This window comes from Adiantum capillus-veneris, chromosome 3, assembly GCF_014529385.1.
Source record: "Adiantum capillus-veneris isolate H3 chromosome 3, ASM1452938v2, whole genome shotgun sequence".
NCBI lineage: Eukaryota > Viridiplantae > Streptophyta > Polypodiopsida > Polypodiales > Pteridaceae > Adiantum > Adiantum capillus-veneris.
In genome coordinates this window covers 83035285-83053475 of record NC_140933.1, presented here as the reverse complement: position 1 = coordinate 83053475, position 18191 = coordinate 83035285, and the positions used below count along the sequence as shown (strand labels likewise).

Genomic DNA, 18191 nt, shown 5'->3' with positions numbered 1-18191 from the left:
GGTAGTCTTCCAAGTTTGATTCTTTTATGTTGCATGTGATCTCTGTATATGGTAAAGTGTTTCTTTTTTTGTGAGGGTGGTTGAGAGAGAGAGAGAGAGAGAGAGAGAGAGAGAGAGAGAATTTATACATGCTAACAAAGAGAGCAACACTTGCAATCGGCCCTCGTGTATGAGCTTGTGTGTAACAAAGAGCATAAATAAATAAAGCATGCAACGATACAAGCTTGCTATTCCCACTAACACTAGAAATGCCTACACGTTCACTTCCTAAATACAGCTCCACTCTGTGCTCAAACTACGATTGAACCAAGCGTTCACCTCCCTTTAGGTAGGCAGTGCCAACAAATCGTAGACACATACTAGCTCAAATTATCCTAACCTTCGGGAAAACTTTTAAAAAGGAAGGGAATAAGAATGAATTTTCCACTAAATTCATCAGGCGTTCGCTCATTTGGATCTCCGTCCGGATAAGTGTGGCATAGCCTATAACTTTCGGCTTTTCTTCTTCTTTCCCGTTGTTACTTAGGCTAGTTGAGAGGAGAGAGGTTATGGCGTCCTCTCTGTCGACCGTCACGCGGCACAAGTTGCAGAAGGAGAGCGAGCTGAGAGTGGAGGTGGGCTGGGAGTCCTCCATCCGCCTCCAGGTTATCGATGGCACTGCTGAAATTTTTGGCACCGAGTTGCCTCCACAGTTCAAGCTCACCTTTACCGCTGGCCTCAAATTCGCAGTAAGCTCTTTTTTCTCTTCTTCCGGACATGCACACATACCCGCACACACACCACCCCTTAGGTTGTGAATTGTATACAACGAGAGTGTGTGTGTAGAGAGAGAGAGAGAGAGAGAGAGAGAGAGAGAGAGAGAGAGAGAGAGAGAGAGAGAGAGAGAGAGAGAGAGAGATTGCTATGATAACAAAGCAAAAAATGAGTCCACCAGATTGGCTGCTTCGGGAATGCATTGGAATCAACTCAATTCCAGATTTTGTAAAGTTTAAAGGTCACATGTAGATATCAATAATGGCTTGCTCCAATGGTCAGCCATATTGCTGTAAAGAAAGAAATAGTAAAGTGTGTTTCCGCTTTATTGATTTTGTAGGAGAAGTCTAAACTCAATTACATCAAAATAGACGACCATTTATGGAACCACAGCTAGATTTTTTTACAGACGCTTTACCTCGAAGCTCATTGATGAAGAGAATTGTTTAGAAGGTAGAGAGATGTAACTATTTTGGCTATTTCTATATAGCTATAAGTATCTTTAGAAATATAGTTCTCAGTTTTGTGCACATTAGAATCAATAGAATTATTTTTGGATCCTTAGTTTAGTCGAAAGGGCGGCATGGTCACCATGAAACTCGCTTCGACAGTTATGGATGGGTCAAACGAATTGATCCTTGAAACATTCTGCCCATCCATTGAACACATGCCGTTTCACTAATGACAATTTACAATAATTTTAGGTTTTAGGATCTTTCAAAATCCAAATATGCATGTTTCGGACCCTGTTTCATTTTGAGGGTGAAATGTTATGTTTTGCGGTGACACTAAAGGGCGGGGATTCTTGATGTGTCAAATTTGACAAGAGTTGTCATTGTAGTTAGTAAGTAGGACGTAGGACCTTCACATCATATTTGATGTACTCGTGTAAAGCAAAGAGGAAAGTTTCTTTACAATCCTTGTTTGACTTACGTCATTAAGCACCAATCTGCAAAATACGATTAGAAAAAAAGACATAACAGGAGTCCCATTTTGCTTGAGATCTCGCCAATGTTCCTTCAACGGATCAAGGTACTTTTTGGCATAAAACGCTCCTTGAGCTTAACCTCGAAGTCGACCCAATTGTAAGACAGTGACTCTCTATAGTCGTCGGCACGCTCTAGATGCTTGGCCATTTGAGCCTCTTGCCACACTTGATACCAATTAATGGCATCACCAGACACATACATGGTAGCTGTCAAAACTTTACTATTACTTCTTTTCTTGTTAGTCGCAAGTGAGTATTAAATTGATGCAACCATGGATAAATCTCAGCAGCATCCATCTTACCATCATACTTACTGAAGGTCAACTTTTTAGTGATAGTGAGTGTTGGAGTCACGTCTCTACGTGGTCTAAGTGATGACTCGGTGGTTGGTTTTGTTGGTTCGGAGACGACACTCATCTTCTTTGATCTAGGTGTCAAAGCAAACTTTATCTCACCAGAGTTAGCTATGAAGTTGGGCATCAGAGCTAAAGAGATGGGGTACACGACAGAGGCAGGGTTGGCATGTCCTGGCCACTCAGAGTGTGTTACTCCCATCATTGGAAAGCTGCGTCTGCATATTCGTCGTATGTGGGCATAGAAGAATTCTATATCATGCCATTGGAAGGGTGTGATGTGTTACTGGGAATTCCGTGGATGTTCCAAACACATGGCGTGCTCGATATTTGCGACAAGATGATCACCCTTCAACATAGGGGCAAAACTCATGTCACGTGCACATCTAATCCTATGTGCATGTTGACAAGCTATCTCAGGTAGGGTTCAGGTTAGCTTAGGAAGTGTTTTGGCACTATTGTGAGCCTGTGTGCAGGCCGTGCATGTCTAGGCACTTAGAGTAGTTGCATAACCTCTTGTTGCACACGGCATGATCATTAGCATGGCATTCAATATGGCAGAGGCAGGGTTGGCATGTCCTGGCCACATAGAGTGTGTTACTCCCGTCGTTGGAAAGCTGCGTCTACATATTCAGTCGTATGTGGACATAGAAGAATTCTATATCATACCATTGGAAGGGTGTTATGCGTTACTGGGAATTCCGTGGATGTTCCGAACACATGGCGTGCTGGATGTCTGCGACAAGACGATCACCCTTCAACATAGGGGCACAACTCATGTCACGTGCACATCTAACCCTATGTGCATGTGGACAAGCTATCTCAGGTCTAGGGTTCAGGTCAGCTTAGGAAGTATCTGGCACCGTTGTGAGCCTGTGGGCAGGCCCTGCATGTCTAGGCACTTAGAGTAGTTGCATATCCTTTGGTTTCACACAACATGATCATCGGCATGACCTTCAGTACCCATCATGAGCATTCAACAATGCATAGAACCCATTTTCCCCAATTACTCATTTTTCACTTATTATTTAATAAGTGACTTTTGTTGGAAAACTGAGTAGGACAAATTTGCCAAGTCACTATATAAGAAACCTAGCGCTAGCACTTTCTGGCAGAAGAGGCAGAAGAAGTTCCAACAACTTGCAGTGCACCTTCTCAGCAAGGTCGGGAGGAGGCCCTAGCGATTCTAGCCAACAGAAGCAAATAGCGTTTTAGGACTCCCTTCCCTTAGCGTTTTCAAGTAGCAGATTCAGCCTAGCGTTTTCATGAACAGAGGCAGCCTAGCGTTTTTGCTATGGATCAGCCTGGCATTTTCAGTTTGCAGATCCAGCCTAGCGTTTGCAGACGGCGTCAGATCAGCCCAACACACCAGCGTTTTCAGTTTTCAGCACTTAGCCACAACAGATTCAGCCCTTAGCCTTGCAAATCTCACCTTCCCGCAGCAGATCCTCGCCGTACCGTCGAATCAGCCAACTTTTTCAGTTTCAGCCTGCTGTTTCGGATTTCAGCAGATTTCAGCATTTGCGTTTTCAGCGCATCGTCGTCGTGTCCTCGCCATCGCGCTCCTCACCGACACAGTGTCAGTATTCTGCAGAAAGTCAGAAGTTTGCAGATTTCAGCTTTTCAGCCCTAGCGTTTTCAGATTTCAACCGTACTCGTCGTCGTTATCATTGTCGTCGACATCGTTGGCAAGTCCATTGCATCTAGACCTTTGTACCAGATTTGTGCAATCAATAGCATAGACCATAGTTACCGGGGAACGCGTTCCCTGGGCCCTGGTACGGCGGACGCTGTTCCCTCCCCCTTGCAAGGCCGGAACGTCCGGGAACGTTTTGCCGCTCCGGGTGACCACTTGATACCGGAATGGCAGGCAGGAACGGCTTCGGAACAACCAACTCTTAAAATGGGGAGAAATGGGCAGTTTTTTGCAAATTTGTAGTGAACATTAGGTGTTTTTTAAAGTGTGCAAGGACTAAAAATGCACCCCCTCACACCCATTCCCTTCTCAAGCAAATCCACATGCCCTCAAGGTCTAAGGTTTAAGCCTTACACTCTCTCGACTCTCGAGTCTCAAGCTCTCTCCCTCTCACTCTCTCAAGCTCTCTCCCTCTCCCTCTCTCAAGCTCTCTCCCTCTCACTCTTAAGCTCTCCCTCTCTCTCTCTCTCTCTCTCTCTCTCAAGCTCTGTCCCTCCCCATCTCCCTCTCGCATTATCCATGGCTTAGGGGTCTTCAAATCGAGTTTTTTGTGAGTAGTCACTTGTATTCAAATTTCAAACATGTAGAGCTGAAAAGTGCATTATTTGGGTGTTTTTAATGCCTCCCGTTCCGTGCTGTTTTCGTTCCGGACCCCTGGCCGTTCCCTCGTTCCGCGGGGGTCCCTGTTGTTGTTCTCGTTCCGCGTTCCAGGTAACTATGGCTAAGACCTCTCTCGCCATAGAGAGGGGGGCCTTTGGAGGAGGGTTTGAGAACCGTCTGGTGTCTTTTTCGTCCTCTCTCTCTCTTTCTCAGTCTCAACATCTTCATTCAGAGTAGCATTCACTTTGTTTGTGATCATTGCACTCTCTCACTAAAGGAACGAAAGGCTCTCCCTTCCGTAAGTAAAAGGAACCCTTGAGCATAGTTCGGAGCACTCATCTTGAGCAAGATCAACATTCACTTCCACTGCATCTTACATTGGTATCAGAGCTTTGACAGTGTCCTGTATCACTCAAGGAAAGAATCACATAAATTTTTTGCTTGTTGCTGTCGCACGTAACCCGTTTACTTGGGCTTGTCGATTTCTAATCATTTTTTTGAAGAGTGACAGGTAACCCAAGAAAGAAGGGCTTGTCCAGCCTCCCCTTGTTCCTCTTTTCACTCATTAAGAGCGGACTGTGCACTTAGCGGCCGGCCAATCGACGTGAGGTGGTTAAAAGCACCTTTGGTGTGAGTGCAAGGCCGTCAAGGGGTGCGCCCGCAAGGAAGAGTCAAGCTCGGCTAAGAGAAAAGCCTTCTCAAACACCGATTGCAAGCTACAGAATCTCAAGAACCTTAAGAACTCAAGAACCTTAAGAACCTCAAGAACTCAAGAACCTCAAGAACCCAAGAACCTCAAGACCCCAAGTTCCTTGAGAACCTAAGTACCCAAGATCTCAGTGTATGGTCATCACTCGAAGCGGAATGGATACTTTGCGTGAAGGTGGTGACAAAGAATTTTCCCCACAAGGAGGATTTTTTTCCGACCCTCCCCTTTCCCCATCTACGCCACGGGTTGCACCAAATCCTATGGAGGCTTTGGTCAAGTCGATGATGGACATGATGTCGCGCCACCTTGGACCGCGAGCGTGATCAAGCGTGCTTGGCGGCCGAAGAAAGAAGGGCAGCTATGGAGCTTGAGCGTGAGCAAGCACACGAAGCTCAACTCATAGCGGCCAAAACAGGCGAGCGGCCTTGGAATTAGAGCGTGAGGTGCAGAGAGACCAACGCATGCAAGAGTTGGTCCTACAGGTACTCACCTCGAATTCCAAGCTGGTCAAAGATGTGGGCAGGTCATCAGGTAGCACAAGCAGAGATTCCGACTCCAACAATCCAGTCACTGAGAAGTTGACATTCAGTAAGTATGATGGTAAGATGGATGCTAATGTTATTCATTCTTGGTTGCATCAATTTAATGCTTACTTTGCGACAACTAAGAAAACAGGAAATAGCAAAGTTTTGATGGCAACCATGTATCTTGTCGGGGATGCCATTAATTGGTATCACGCATGGCAAGAGGCACAATTGTGACGCGCACTTAGAGGAAGCGGAAGAAGGCGTGCCCCTTTCTTTCAATTGGGCCCACTTCCAAGACAAACTCAAGGCGCGGTTTATGCCACCTCAGTACTGAGCGCGGTTGAAAGAAGATTGGGGCAATCTCAAGCAAAATGGTATGCCAATCATGTCTTTCTCTAACCGTGTTTTGCAGCTCGGCACCCAATTACGCAAGTCGGATGATGAGCGCATAGAGGCATTCCTTTTCGGATCGGACGAGTATATCAAGTTTGATGTTGAAGTACTCGATCCCGTGGATCTCAACAAGGTGGTAGCGATTGCTCTTGCACAAGAGATGAAGCACAACAAAGGAAAGCCTAAGGATAATAAGTCTTCTCGCAGTACCTCGTAGACTCCTCAGAACCCGCAGAACGGTAACTCTTCTAACCAATCTTCCTTTAATCCTTTGGAAAAGAACTCTCAAAATGAATCTAAGGGTAAAGCTAACACACTTGCTAAACCTAAGCTCACCTCATATGAAAAAGCTGCACAAGAAATTATAGGAGGATACATCACGGCAGAAGAACAAGTCATTTATTCTAAGGAAGGTCGATGTTATGAATGTCACATCAAGGGTCATATAAAGAAGAAATGTCCTAAGAATGAATTCAAAGAATCCACAGAACCCGCATCCTCTATTACTGCCATATATGAGAACACTAGTGTGTTCCAAGTTTCTCATGATCCTCTAGTTGATGAGTCTCTCATGAAGTGTTATGGTCATGGTCAACGCATGGTGATCTTGTTTGATTCAGGCAGTATGCATGATGTGATTGGTGCCTCTCTTGTAGAAAGAGCCCACTTGGATATTAGCAAGACAACTTTTCTCGAGGTGTCGGGCTTTGCTCCCGGTATGGACTCTCTCATTACACGAGAGTGCCTCGATGTGTTATTCACTGTTCAGAAAATGTGTAGTGTTATTCACTGTTCTGCAAGCGTCGTTCAACAGAAAATTTGTAGTGTCTCCTCTTTCAGGATGTGATATGATTTTGGGCATTAGATGGTTTCGTGAGCATAACCCTCTCATTGATTGGGCCAACGATACGTTAACTCTAAATGCCAAATGTGACTCTCTCATTATCATTCGTGGTGAGGAATTCATTCATTCTTTACCTCTCATTTCTAATGTTCATGCGAAGCTTGAAAAGAAACAGGAGTAGGAGACTCTCTCAGTCCTTTCTTCTCCGATGCACGACACACATTTTTTGCATGATTAGATGTGATTGTTCGCAAGGATGATAGTTTGCATGATGATGTTTGTAGCAAAGCTAACCTCATCGTAGATTCGATCAGTCACGAAGGACCGATCTTGGCTCTCGAGTCGAGGTCCAAAGAAATCACTTAGGAAGTATTGTGTGTTCGCATGATTAGTCAGAACGCATTGTTTGAGTTTTTCATTTGTGACAGTTTCTTGTATTTTTGTCATTGTCTTTACGTGTTCCCTTTTCATAGGCTTGCCGTATCGTACGATGCACCTGACTCACTGACAGATAAGCATGGATGTATGCGGATCACTCTCAAAAAGAAACAAAGTTTGCATTCAAGGAATTCACATTGTTTTCCGATTGTCCGTTTTGTCAATCGCTTTTACATGTCTCTTCCTTGGCATGACACAATATCAAAAAGAGCACGAGCAAGATTATCTATCAAGCATCGGCATTACCGTTGTGATTTGCCACAGTTGATAGGTTTAGGTCAAAAAGTCAAGATTCGATCTCACTTTTTGCGTGTGTTTGGTGAACGGTTTGACACTCCGTCACTTTGTTTATCTGCATTGCATACACAATTCTTTAGGAAGAAAGTTACTCTTCATGGAATGGGTATGATTATGATTTTGTGTTGGAAGTGGTTTCAGGAATTTTCTCCGAAGATTCTTGATGAAGGTGGACCCACGTCCATAGACGCAGTTGGAGCATTGAAGCCGCCACAGATTACTTTATGTCGCTTTCGGCGCGGCCCAAAGAAGCAAGCATTGCAGTCCTTCATGAAGTTCAAGTATCACACGACCCACGCATCAGAGTGGGCCGATGAAGAGTTCTTCAGAGGATACCCCCTGTGGTTGCACACAACATGATGATCAACCTGACATTCAATACCTATCATGAGCATTTAACAGTGCATAGAACTCATTTTTCCCAATTACTCATTTTTCAGTTATTAATTAATAAGTGACTTTTGTTGGAAAACTGAGTAGGGCAAATTTGCTAAGTCACTATATAAGAAACCTAGCACTAGCACTTTATGGCAGAAGAGGCAGAAGAAGTTCTAGCAACTTGCGCAAGACCGGCATGAGGCCCTAGTGTTTCTAGCCAACAGAAGCAGATAGCGTTTTGAGACCCCCTTCCCTTAGCGTTTTCAAGTAGCAGATTCAGCCTAGCGTTTTCATCAGTAGAGTCAGCCTAGCGTTTTGCTACAGATCAGCCTGGTGTTTCCAGTTTGCAGATCCAGCCTAGCGCTTGCAAATTCCGGCGTCAGATCAGCCTAGCACATCAGCATTTTCAGTTTTCAGCACTTAGCCACAGCAGATTCAGCCCTTAGCTGTAGATCTCACCTACCCGCAGCAGATCCTCGCCGTACCGTCGAGTCAGCCAGCGTTTTCAGTTTCAGCCCGCTGTTTTCAAATTTCAGCATCTGCGTTTTTAGCGCATCGTCGTCGCGTCATCGCCATGGCCATCCTCGCTGACATAGTATCAGTATTCAGCTTTTCAGCCCTAGCGTTTTCAGATTTCAGCTGTACTCGTCGTCGTCATCATTGTCGTCCACATCGTCGGCAAATCCATTGCATCTATACCATTGTACCAGATTTGTGCAATCAATAGCATAGACCTCTTTCGCCATAGAGAGGGGGGCCCTTGGAGGAGGGTTTGAGAACCGTCTGGTGTCGTATTCTTCTCTCTCTCTCTTTCTCAGTCTCAGCACCTTCATTCACAATAGCATTCACTTTGTTTTGTGATTATTGCACTCTCTCACTAAAGGAACGGAAGGCTCTCCCTTGTGTAAGTGAAAGGAACCCTTAAGCACAATTTGGAGCACTCATCTTGAGCAAGATCAACATTCACTTACCGCTGCACCTTACAACTCATGTTTTGGATGTAAAGCTCAATGAGGAGTCTGTCCCTATTGTATCTGCTTTAGCTATCACTTTTGTAATTAAAAATCATCCTTTTGTGTACTTGATCTTTGCACGTGATCTTTCAGATAGTTGTCAGACAAATTTACCTGTGCTAGATAAAGAAAGGTCAGCATTTTTGCGAGAGTTTAATGACTGTTTTTCTGATTCATTACCGTCTCAATTGCCGCCGGAGAGGCCTGAGGACCATGCGATAGATTTGGTGCCACGGTGTAGCCCCCAAACAGACCTCCCTATTGGGTCAATGTGGCGCAACAAAAAGAGATTATGGGCTAGGTAGAGGAGCTTTTAGAGAAGGGGCTGATCCGGCCTAGTTCTTCACCTTTCTGCTCCCCAGTGCTTTTAGCGCAGAAGAAGGATGGCTCTTGGCGCATGTGTAATGATTACCGTGCGTTGAACAAGAATACCATCAAGAACAAGTTTCCTACCCCAGGGTGCTGCAATTTTTAGCAGGATAGACCTTAAGAGTGGGTACCATGAGATTCGTATAAGGCCAAAGGGTGTACACAAGATTGCGTTAGAACGACATTTGGTCTTTATGAGTTCTTAGTGATGCCATTTGGTCTTACAAATGCTCTTGCCACGTTTAAGAATGGACCGGATTTTTCGCTCGCATTAGAAGTTTGTTGGCACATTCTTTAGTCTACTCGAAGAATGAAGAGGAGCATAGGCGTCACTTTACCATTGTGTTCGAAGAGCTGCGCAGTCACGGGTTACTTGTCAATCCTAAGAAAAGTGAATTCTTCTTGGAAGAGATCCACTTTCTTGGCCACATAGTGTCAAAAGATGGTGTCCGAATGGATCCCGCAAAGGTTGAAGCTATTAAGACATGGCCAGACTTAAAGACTGTGTATGATGTCCGAAGCTTCTTGGGATTGTGCTCATACTATAGAAGGTTTATCAGGAATTTTGCAGAGATAGCTTCACCTCTTCACGCTTTGCAAAAGAAAGAGGTCACTTTTAGATGGACCCATAGAGAGATTTCAGCTTTTAGTCTCTTAAAGGAAAAGTTGACTTCAGATCCCGTGATTGTTTTAGTAGCTTGCATCCTTCTGGGCATAGTCGCCAACATCGCCAGCACACGTGTCACAAGGATGTGGCAACTGCTAACCTTAGTTGTTGGTTTCTTTCCGATGATTTTCATTTAATTTTTGAGACCCTCTTTTTGAAGTTGTAAATGGTCGGACATTGCATGGCCAGTGTGAAACAGTAGTTTCACTGCAGACAGGAAGTTGGTCGGCACTGGAATTCGAGTAGTAAAAGGGTGTCTAGACTCAGTTCAAAGTCATTTAGGTCCCCTCGCGGCACTTAACAAGTTGGTGGAGACTAGGAAATTAACTGAATAAAGGCACAGTGCCAATGTGGGGTCACCAAGAGAAAATTATCCGAGAACTGGGCTACATTGCATTTTTGGACGTGGTCCCAGTGGTGAAAGATGGTCAGATGACCAGTGAGAGTCCAATGGAAGCATCTCCTAAAATTTAGGGAACTGCTATTTTGGGCCACGAAATCTATTCGCGTCATTAGCTTCAAAATGACAAGGGGAACATTTTTTTACTCTGCTGCTAAGTCAATTGAGCAACCAATTGAGATGAAGCGAGTTCCAGCAGGGAGATTTGTTCAGGGCGAGTTTTGGGACTGTTATGTTGCCGAAATTTTGCCAGAACAGGTGTGATCTCATTGGATAAAGGTGAAGATCCCCAAACTCTAGTTTTGTAACTTTACCCTCTAAAGGAATAAAGAAATACCGAAATTTTTTGGGGCCTATAGGTTGTCGTCGTCTGCTCTTCCGAGCCGTGTGTGCTTTGAAGTGTTAATTCCCGTTACAGGTTCATTTTGTATGTTTCTCTGTGTTCTAAAGTGTGAAGTAAAGTTTCGGGTGAAAGCCAAAGTCTACCGCCCTTCGGGCCGGTTACAACACGCCCACTCACTTTCTCAAGTTTTAGTGAGCTTTGGTGAGCGTCAGTATCTACTCAGATTTTTCATTTAGGCTCATTTTGGCCTCCGCTTCCACTACTGTACTCATTTTGTGCATAATTTTTGTCAGTACCGTTTTTTGCATAACAGGTCTATTACAATTTTCTTTGGGTTGTGCTATATAGCACGCGTTAGTCCCGCTTCGTTTCTCCTCTTTTTGAGCAGTTTTCACATCAGGTGCAAGCATTCGCTATGGTTGATAACAACACAGATGTGTTCAAGATGTTTGCTGTTGAGGATAGATTGGATGGGGACAATTACCAAATGTGGGCTTACATGATGCAACATGTTCTTGTGTCAAAGGGCATTTGGAATCTTGTGCAGGGCATTGATGTACGTCTTGGTTTTGTGGATACAGGCGATGTTGAGGATGTTGGAGGTTTTGGTGGCAGAATTGCTGCTGCTAGAGCTGTTTTGCCTACGGCTGAGCTGGCTCGTTGGGGCATTAGAGATGCGCAGGCAGGTGTATTGATTGCGTTATTTGTAAAGCGCACTACTACTCCCCACGTTTATTCTGCTAAATCTACAAAACAGGCTTGGGATATTCTGGCTGGTCTTTATGCAAGTCGCAATGAGGCTAAAATTGCATTGCTGCGTAAAGAGCCGGAGTCAAAGATTATGCATGAGAAAGATGAGATGGTCACTGTCCTTGCTGGTATCAAGGATATTAATGAGCAACTTATTTCTGCGGGCGAAGTCGTTTCTGACAGTTCCCTTGTGCAGACTGTTCTTGATGCTTTGCCAAATTCTTACCAAACTTTTGCTAGTACTTGGAGATATACGACCCAAGGAAATCCTAAAGTTGTCAAGTTTGATGAATTATGCATATTGCTGTTGCAAGCGTCACTTTCAAGAAAAAATAGGACTAAATAGCCAATCGAACATGCCTTTATTGTTGTTCAAAGGAAAAGTGGTAGCAGCAATGTAGCTACTCCTCATATTTCTTCTACGAGTGGAAAGGCTCCTGTTCTTAATGCTTATGTTGGCAGCACTTCGTTTGGGAATTTTGGTGAAAAGGGCAAAAGAAGATGTGTTGCCATTATTGTAAAGCTAATAATCACTTGATCAAGCAGTGTTCGAAATTGAAGGCAAAAGAGGCTAAGAAGAAAGAGACTGGCTCCACTACAAATGCAGCTATTGTAGAATCTTCTGTGAAAGGAGATTGTGATGCTGATGTAGATGCAGAATGGGCTTTTAGTGCAGAAGAGTGCACTTATGATTCTTCTATCCATGATGCATGTATGTTAGTTGCTGCAGATGCTCATGTGTGGTACTTTGATAGTGGTGCTACAAAGCACATTACCTCTCATCATGACTTGTTTACCTCTCTCGAGGATGTCTCTCACGGAAATACAGTCACTTGTGTAAACAATGCCTCTTATCTAGTCAAGGGAGTTGGAAAGATTGTGGTGACTACTGCAGATGGCAGTTCTTTCACACTTGTCGATGCACTTTATGTACCTGGGACGAAAAAGAACCTTTTGTTTGTATTTGCACTTGCTAGACTTGGTCTTGTTGTCAAATTTGTGGATGGCAGATGTACAGTTCATGATCTTAGTTTTGGTGATGAAATTGTTGCATCTGGCATTTTATGCCTTGGGTTGCATAAGCTCACTTTGTATGAAAACTATCGGAAAAACTTTGCAAATGCTGTTGTGGATTCAAAGGTTGTTTTAGATGCAAAACTTTGGCATGTACGTTTTGGGCATCTAAAATTTACCAGTTTGCTGTGTTTATAAAATCTGATATGGTTGCTTCTTTACCGCCTCTTGAAGCACCTGTGAAGCATGTTTGTGAAGATTGTATTTTGGTTAAGATGCATCGTTTGAATGGTTCAGTTAGGGCTACATGCAGGTTGCAGTTTGTGCATAGTGATGTTTTGTGGATCCATGCAAACTCCGTCCTTGGGCAGTTACCTTTACTTCGTGACTTTCATTGATGATTACTCCAGGCATGCATGGGTGTGTCCGCTTAAAGCAAAGTCCGAAGTGTTAATGTGCTTCAAGCAACTTGTGTCTATGATTGAAATTGTCTCTAAATGTACTATGGGCACTCTTTGCTCCGATCGAGGGGAAGAGTATATGTCTCATGAATTTAATTCATATCTAGCTAGTCGTGGGATAAAACACCAATGTACAGTGTCGTGTACACCTCAACAAAATGGTGTTGCTGAAAGGAAAAACAGGTCGCTTACGGAGAGGGCACGGTGTATTGTCAAGAGTCCAGCTTTATTCTACATAAAACAAGGGTGTGGAAGCGCATTCCAATGAGTATCAACGCATGTAGTATGGCTTGGGGGAGTGCGAAAGCTCTATAAATCTGCAAAAATTACCCCTCAAATTAGCCAAAGCTTGATTAAGGTGCCCCTTCCTCGACATGTCATCATGCACAAAGCAAAGGGGGGGGGGGGGGGGGGGGGGGGCACTTGATAGTTCTTTTTCTGCCATGTGTTCCACTTTCCTCTTCGGTGTGACATTTTATTAATTTTCATGTCCAGGCAAAATTTTGTCCTCTCATTTATTCTTTTCAAACATAACATTATAACTGACGTTGTCTACATTTACATGGCCGTCAAGGCACCATAGATGGGCGCACACACCTTGTTGACTTGCTCAAACACAATCCACGCTGATGGCGGAAAGACCAAAATAAAATAAAATAAAATAAAATAAAATAAAATAAAATAAAATAAATAGACACCTCTTGGTACCACACCTAGTCTTATTGGGTGCAGAAGAGAGAGGGTGCCAAGGAGACAGCCTCAAGAGATTTGATTCGCCCTCTCCTCTCTCCTGCTCTGTCTCAGGTGCACATTTGCGTATTCTGCACAACTTTTCCTGTGCTGTGTGAATGTCTTGTACTGACTTCAGAGTCCAAGTAGTCTCTGAAAATTTGAGCATACAATTCATTCCTCTTGTTTTGTGGGGTATGTAGTATTGTTTTACTGCACAATCATCTTAAAAGGGTCCTGAGTGTACTTTGATATTGTCTCTTGGCCTCGGGATTCACTTTCTCTTTTTTTTTTTGGATGACACAGATATTCACTTGGGATGGAGCCACAGTGGAGATAGAAGGTTCAGCTGAAGCTTATGTAGCAGATGAGGTAAACAAAGAACCCTTTCAAAACTGTGGTTGGCTGAATTATTAAAAGTCTGTGTTTGCTCGTGTAGTCCTTCACACGTTTTCTGTGGGAAATGCTGCAAAAAAAACCATGGAAAATTTACTTGACAGAAAATTTGTAACTAAAACTGCCTGGCATCATGTAAGTGCTGTATACCGTCCAAGAATAATAAAATTGATTTACTGTAAAGTTAAGTCATTTTTTATCAAATTATGTGTGCACTACTGTCTTTATTCAATTCTATGTATTTGTTTTGCAGAAGTTTGTAACTAAATAGTTTAAGAGGCATTATGGATGAGTTCACCTTGCCTGAGAGAGTTTGTATGGAGACCTTGTACTGTATGTGTGGGTGTCCACATTCAAGCATACTTTTATGAGTAGCAGATTTGAGGATCTTCACCAGAGATTCTCTCTTTTCACTAGCAAGGTCTCAGACCTCCCATAGCAAATTTCATAAGCCTTCTGAGTTTTGCGCATAGGCCTGCAAAGCCACAAGAAAATGTCTAAACGGGCATGACTGTACACAGCTGGGCACTTCTTCATGGGGCCACATTTATTGATCTAAGAATCAAGTGCTGTCCTTTGCTATTGCTTTTCCACAAATTTTACTCCATCTTAGGGTGGTGCTGGTAGAAAAATTTCTCATATAGGACCCATTGTGCTTCTCATGTAGACCCATAGATGGATCTATTGTTCTACCATCCTCTGCATGATAGCATGGCCTGTACCTTGTTCATCACCCTTCACTTTTTGAACTTTAAGCCTCAATTGGGAGGGCCTATATTTCCTATTGGGAGGACCTATATTTCCTGTCGTGTATCTAAGAAATGCTGTGCAGACACTCCTGAGTGTATCTTTTGAATGAGCTCTTCTGTGCTTCTCAGTTGCGTTACCCTTATAGTACCCCTCTCAGGGCCCAGGGTTGCATGCTTGGCCCATATATCTAGTGGCTTATGAGAAAATGGCAACACATTGCTTGACCTTTGGTTTCTATTTTGCATGTCCTATCAAGTTCTTTGGTGAGTCACTTTATTTTAGGTAAATTATCAACCTCTTATCATACTGGATGGAGGTTGTAGCTGTTGGGTAGGTTAATAAGCACTCTTTGGAAGGAGAAACTGCTCTCTTTTTGTCCCAACTTGAGTCTGAAAGAACTGCCAAATGAAGCTTCAAAAAACTCACGAGTGCGTAGCTTGAATGGCTTGACCGTGAACAAATATTTGTGCAGTCAGCAGCGCACAGCTTCGCATAATTGACTTTCAATAAAAATTTGACCTTCAGTGCATTGGGGCTATGGTTGTACTGTCTGTTCTGTGCATGTTTCTTGATAAGACTTCCATTTTTACAACACAGGCCTGCTTTGTGGGCTTGATGGCATTGAGCATTGCAGACACCAATGGTGAGTTATGTCAACGTGCATGCAATATTAGAACAAAGGAGAGTTCGGGCTCGAGATGCTGCTGCCTCTACTACAACGACCCTGCCCTCTACAATGAACGCAGATGCAGCCTTGCAACCGCAGGTTTGCCTTTTGGCTTTAGAGTTAAACACTGAGTTTGTATAATTTTTTTTGTTGCAACCTTCTGGTGGTCTATTAACATCTCATTTCAAAACAGGGACCTCGCGTAATCGTGGTAGGACCCAGTGACTCTGGAAAGAGCAGTCTTACCAGAATGCTGCTGGGTTGGGCTGCGAGGCAGGATTGGAAGCCCACCTTTGTGGACCTTGACATTGGGCAGGGTTCTGTCACTATTCCAGGCACCCTTGCAGCCACTCCAATTGAAATGCCTATTGATCCAGTTGAAGGCATCCCGTTGGAAGTCCCGCTCGTCTATTTTTATGGACATGTAAACCCAAGGTGAATGATTGCTGGCATAGCTCACTAAATGTCTTCTTCCTGCTTCTTCCTCTAATCCTGAGCAACGCACTCTTCTTTCCATCTCTTTCTCTCCTCTTCCACATGGTTCTTTTGCTATGTTTGCCAGTAGGAAGCTAATAGCCAATTTGGATGCTTGTGTGTGCAGTGCAAATACTGACTCATATAGAGCGTTGGTGAAGGAATTGGCTCGAATGTTGGAGATACAGTTTGCAGCCAATGCAGAGGCCCGTGCAGCAGGAATGGTCATAAACACCATGGGTTGGGTTGAGGGTGTAGGTTTTGAGGTAGGGATCAGAGTTATCAGTTAAGATACTGGGCACAATTTCTGTACATCTCAATTAAGCAATTTCTGCTAAGAATTGTGACGGTCTGTATGCTGGTCTTATGTAGCTGCTGCTGCACGGCATTGAGAGCTTCAATGCAGACGTAATTCTAGTTCTAGGACAGGTAACTAAAGAGTTTGGTCATGTGTGTGTGTGAGTTTTTGTAAACTTACTGCTGGGTATAACATGCATGCTTGTAGGAAAAGCTTTACAGCATGCTACGTGACAAGTTCAAAACCAAACCTGGTGTGGATATAGTCAAGCTTCATAAATCTGGTGGTGTGGTGGCCCGAAGCTCCAAGTTTAGACAACGAATGAGGAATGTGAAAACTAGGGTATGACTTTCGGTTTCAGTGCGTGCGTGTGATGCCTCAGTTCAATTCGTTTTTGTCTCTTCTTAAATTGCTGTGCTTGGCTACAGGAGTACTTCTATGGCTTGTCCAATGACCTCTCACCTCATGCCGCCTCAGTCAACTTTACTGATGTGCAAGTTTTTCGAATTGGAGGTGGTCCACAGGCTCCTAGGTCAGCTCTTCCCATTGGTGCAGAACCAACAGCAGATCCCACGCGGGTGGTGCCTGTGACCATCAGTCATGACCTTCTGCATTCAGTCCTTGCAGTCTCTTATGCAGCTGAGCCAGATCAACTGCTTACCAGGTTCTACAAGTGCTCAAATAACCCTAGTGTTTCAAGAATCTGTGTGCCACTTGTTCTTCAGGCACCTGAACTAAAAGATCTTTTCTTTTGTGTTGCTGCAGTAATGTTGCCGGGTTTATTTATGTAACAGAGATAGACATTGCAAGGTATGTATTTTTGGGTTGTTGGGTTGTGTTAATCTACTAAAATTGGAAAGTTTGCTCACATTTTTGTAACACGTCTGTGCAGGAAAAGGCTGTCGTATGTGGCCCCTTGTCCTGGTCCTTTACCAAATAACCTCCTTCTAGCTGGTTCTCTGTTGTGGGTGGAATGAGTCGCCGGATCTTACAAGCAGGCGAACTCCAAATTGGATTGTCCGAGTGTGAGTTTCTGGTTACGGAAGAGTCCATTTTGATCCAAGATATATCGATCGGATTAGCACTGGTTGGGGTTGTATCACAGAAGTGGTGTGTCACCTTTCAAACTACCAAGCCTCTGTGAGCTTTAGCCAGTTTTGGACTATGAAGAAAGCTTTGTGGTTGCATCTCGAATGGTTTCGTAACCATGTGTTGATGTATTTTATTTTAGGCAAACATGGGATCATTCCCATCATTCCTTAAAGCACAGTTAGGTTCTCGGTGATTGGCTGCCATCAAAATCAGGCGGGTATTTGGTGTTTATTGACCAAGTGTACAACAGTGGGCCACCCAATTCTGTACAATACAAGAGTGCTTTATTGATGCTTTTATCGACCGAGTGTACAACAGGGGACAGCCACCTTGAGGGACTTCTGAGGTTGATAATTACAGAAAAGAGGTTATTGTGTGGATGCCGATCATGAAAGACTGAACGTTTTTGGAATCTTATGTAAAGATGGCTCAAATCTTTTTTCATGGATGTTCGACTTGTTTGAATTTTACTGTTGACCATTTTGTTTTTTCCCGGGTCTCGTATGATAGCTGGTTGAGTTTACTGGGAAGTCTGATTTTCAGATTTTTCTTTTTGCAAATGATGTGGGGTACATTATTCCGATGTTTAGTATTCATCTTTTCATAGTATATGCTATTCAGAGCCTCTTAGCAAAGAAGAGAGCTAGGCCTACTTTATTTGCAACAAACTACGCGAAAATAGTCTTATGCAAAGGTATGCCCGACTGCTCTATTTGTGTGCGGGTCGAAACGATCAAGTGTGCACTAATTTTTGTCCGAGGTTTTCTGTTAACACAAAATCAGTGTATGCTA

The 18191-nt window shown here is 43.7% G+C and overlaps 1 protein-coding gene across 2 annotated transcripts; it reads left to right on the top strand.

Moving 5' to 3' along the window:
* Positions 1–526: 526 nt before the first annotated feature.
* On the top strand, positions 527–17847 carry CLPS3 (CLP-similar protein 3). 2 transcript variants are annotated; one of them, XM_086508816.1, is made up of 10 exons: positions 527–728; positions 14029–14094; positions 15503–15634; positions 15729–15970; positions 16137–16275; positions 16382–16438; positions 16515–16649; positions 16736–16971; positions 17073–17117; positions 17200–17847. In XM_086508816.1, exons 1-10 carry the CDS (start codon positions 549–551, stop codon positions 17282–17284), a joined length of 1317 nt encoding a protein of 438 aa, XP_086364942.1. In that variant the 5' UTR covers positions 527–548; the 3' UTR covers positions 17285–17847. The 2 variants fall into 2 exon arrangements, with proteins under 2 accessions (XP_086364942.1, XP_086364943.1); XM_086508817.1 differs by having other exon boundaries at positions 656–728; positions 15466–15634.
* Positions 17848–18191: the final 344 nt, after the last annotated feature.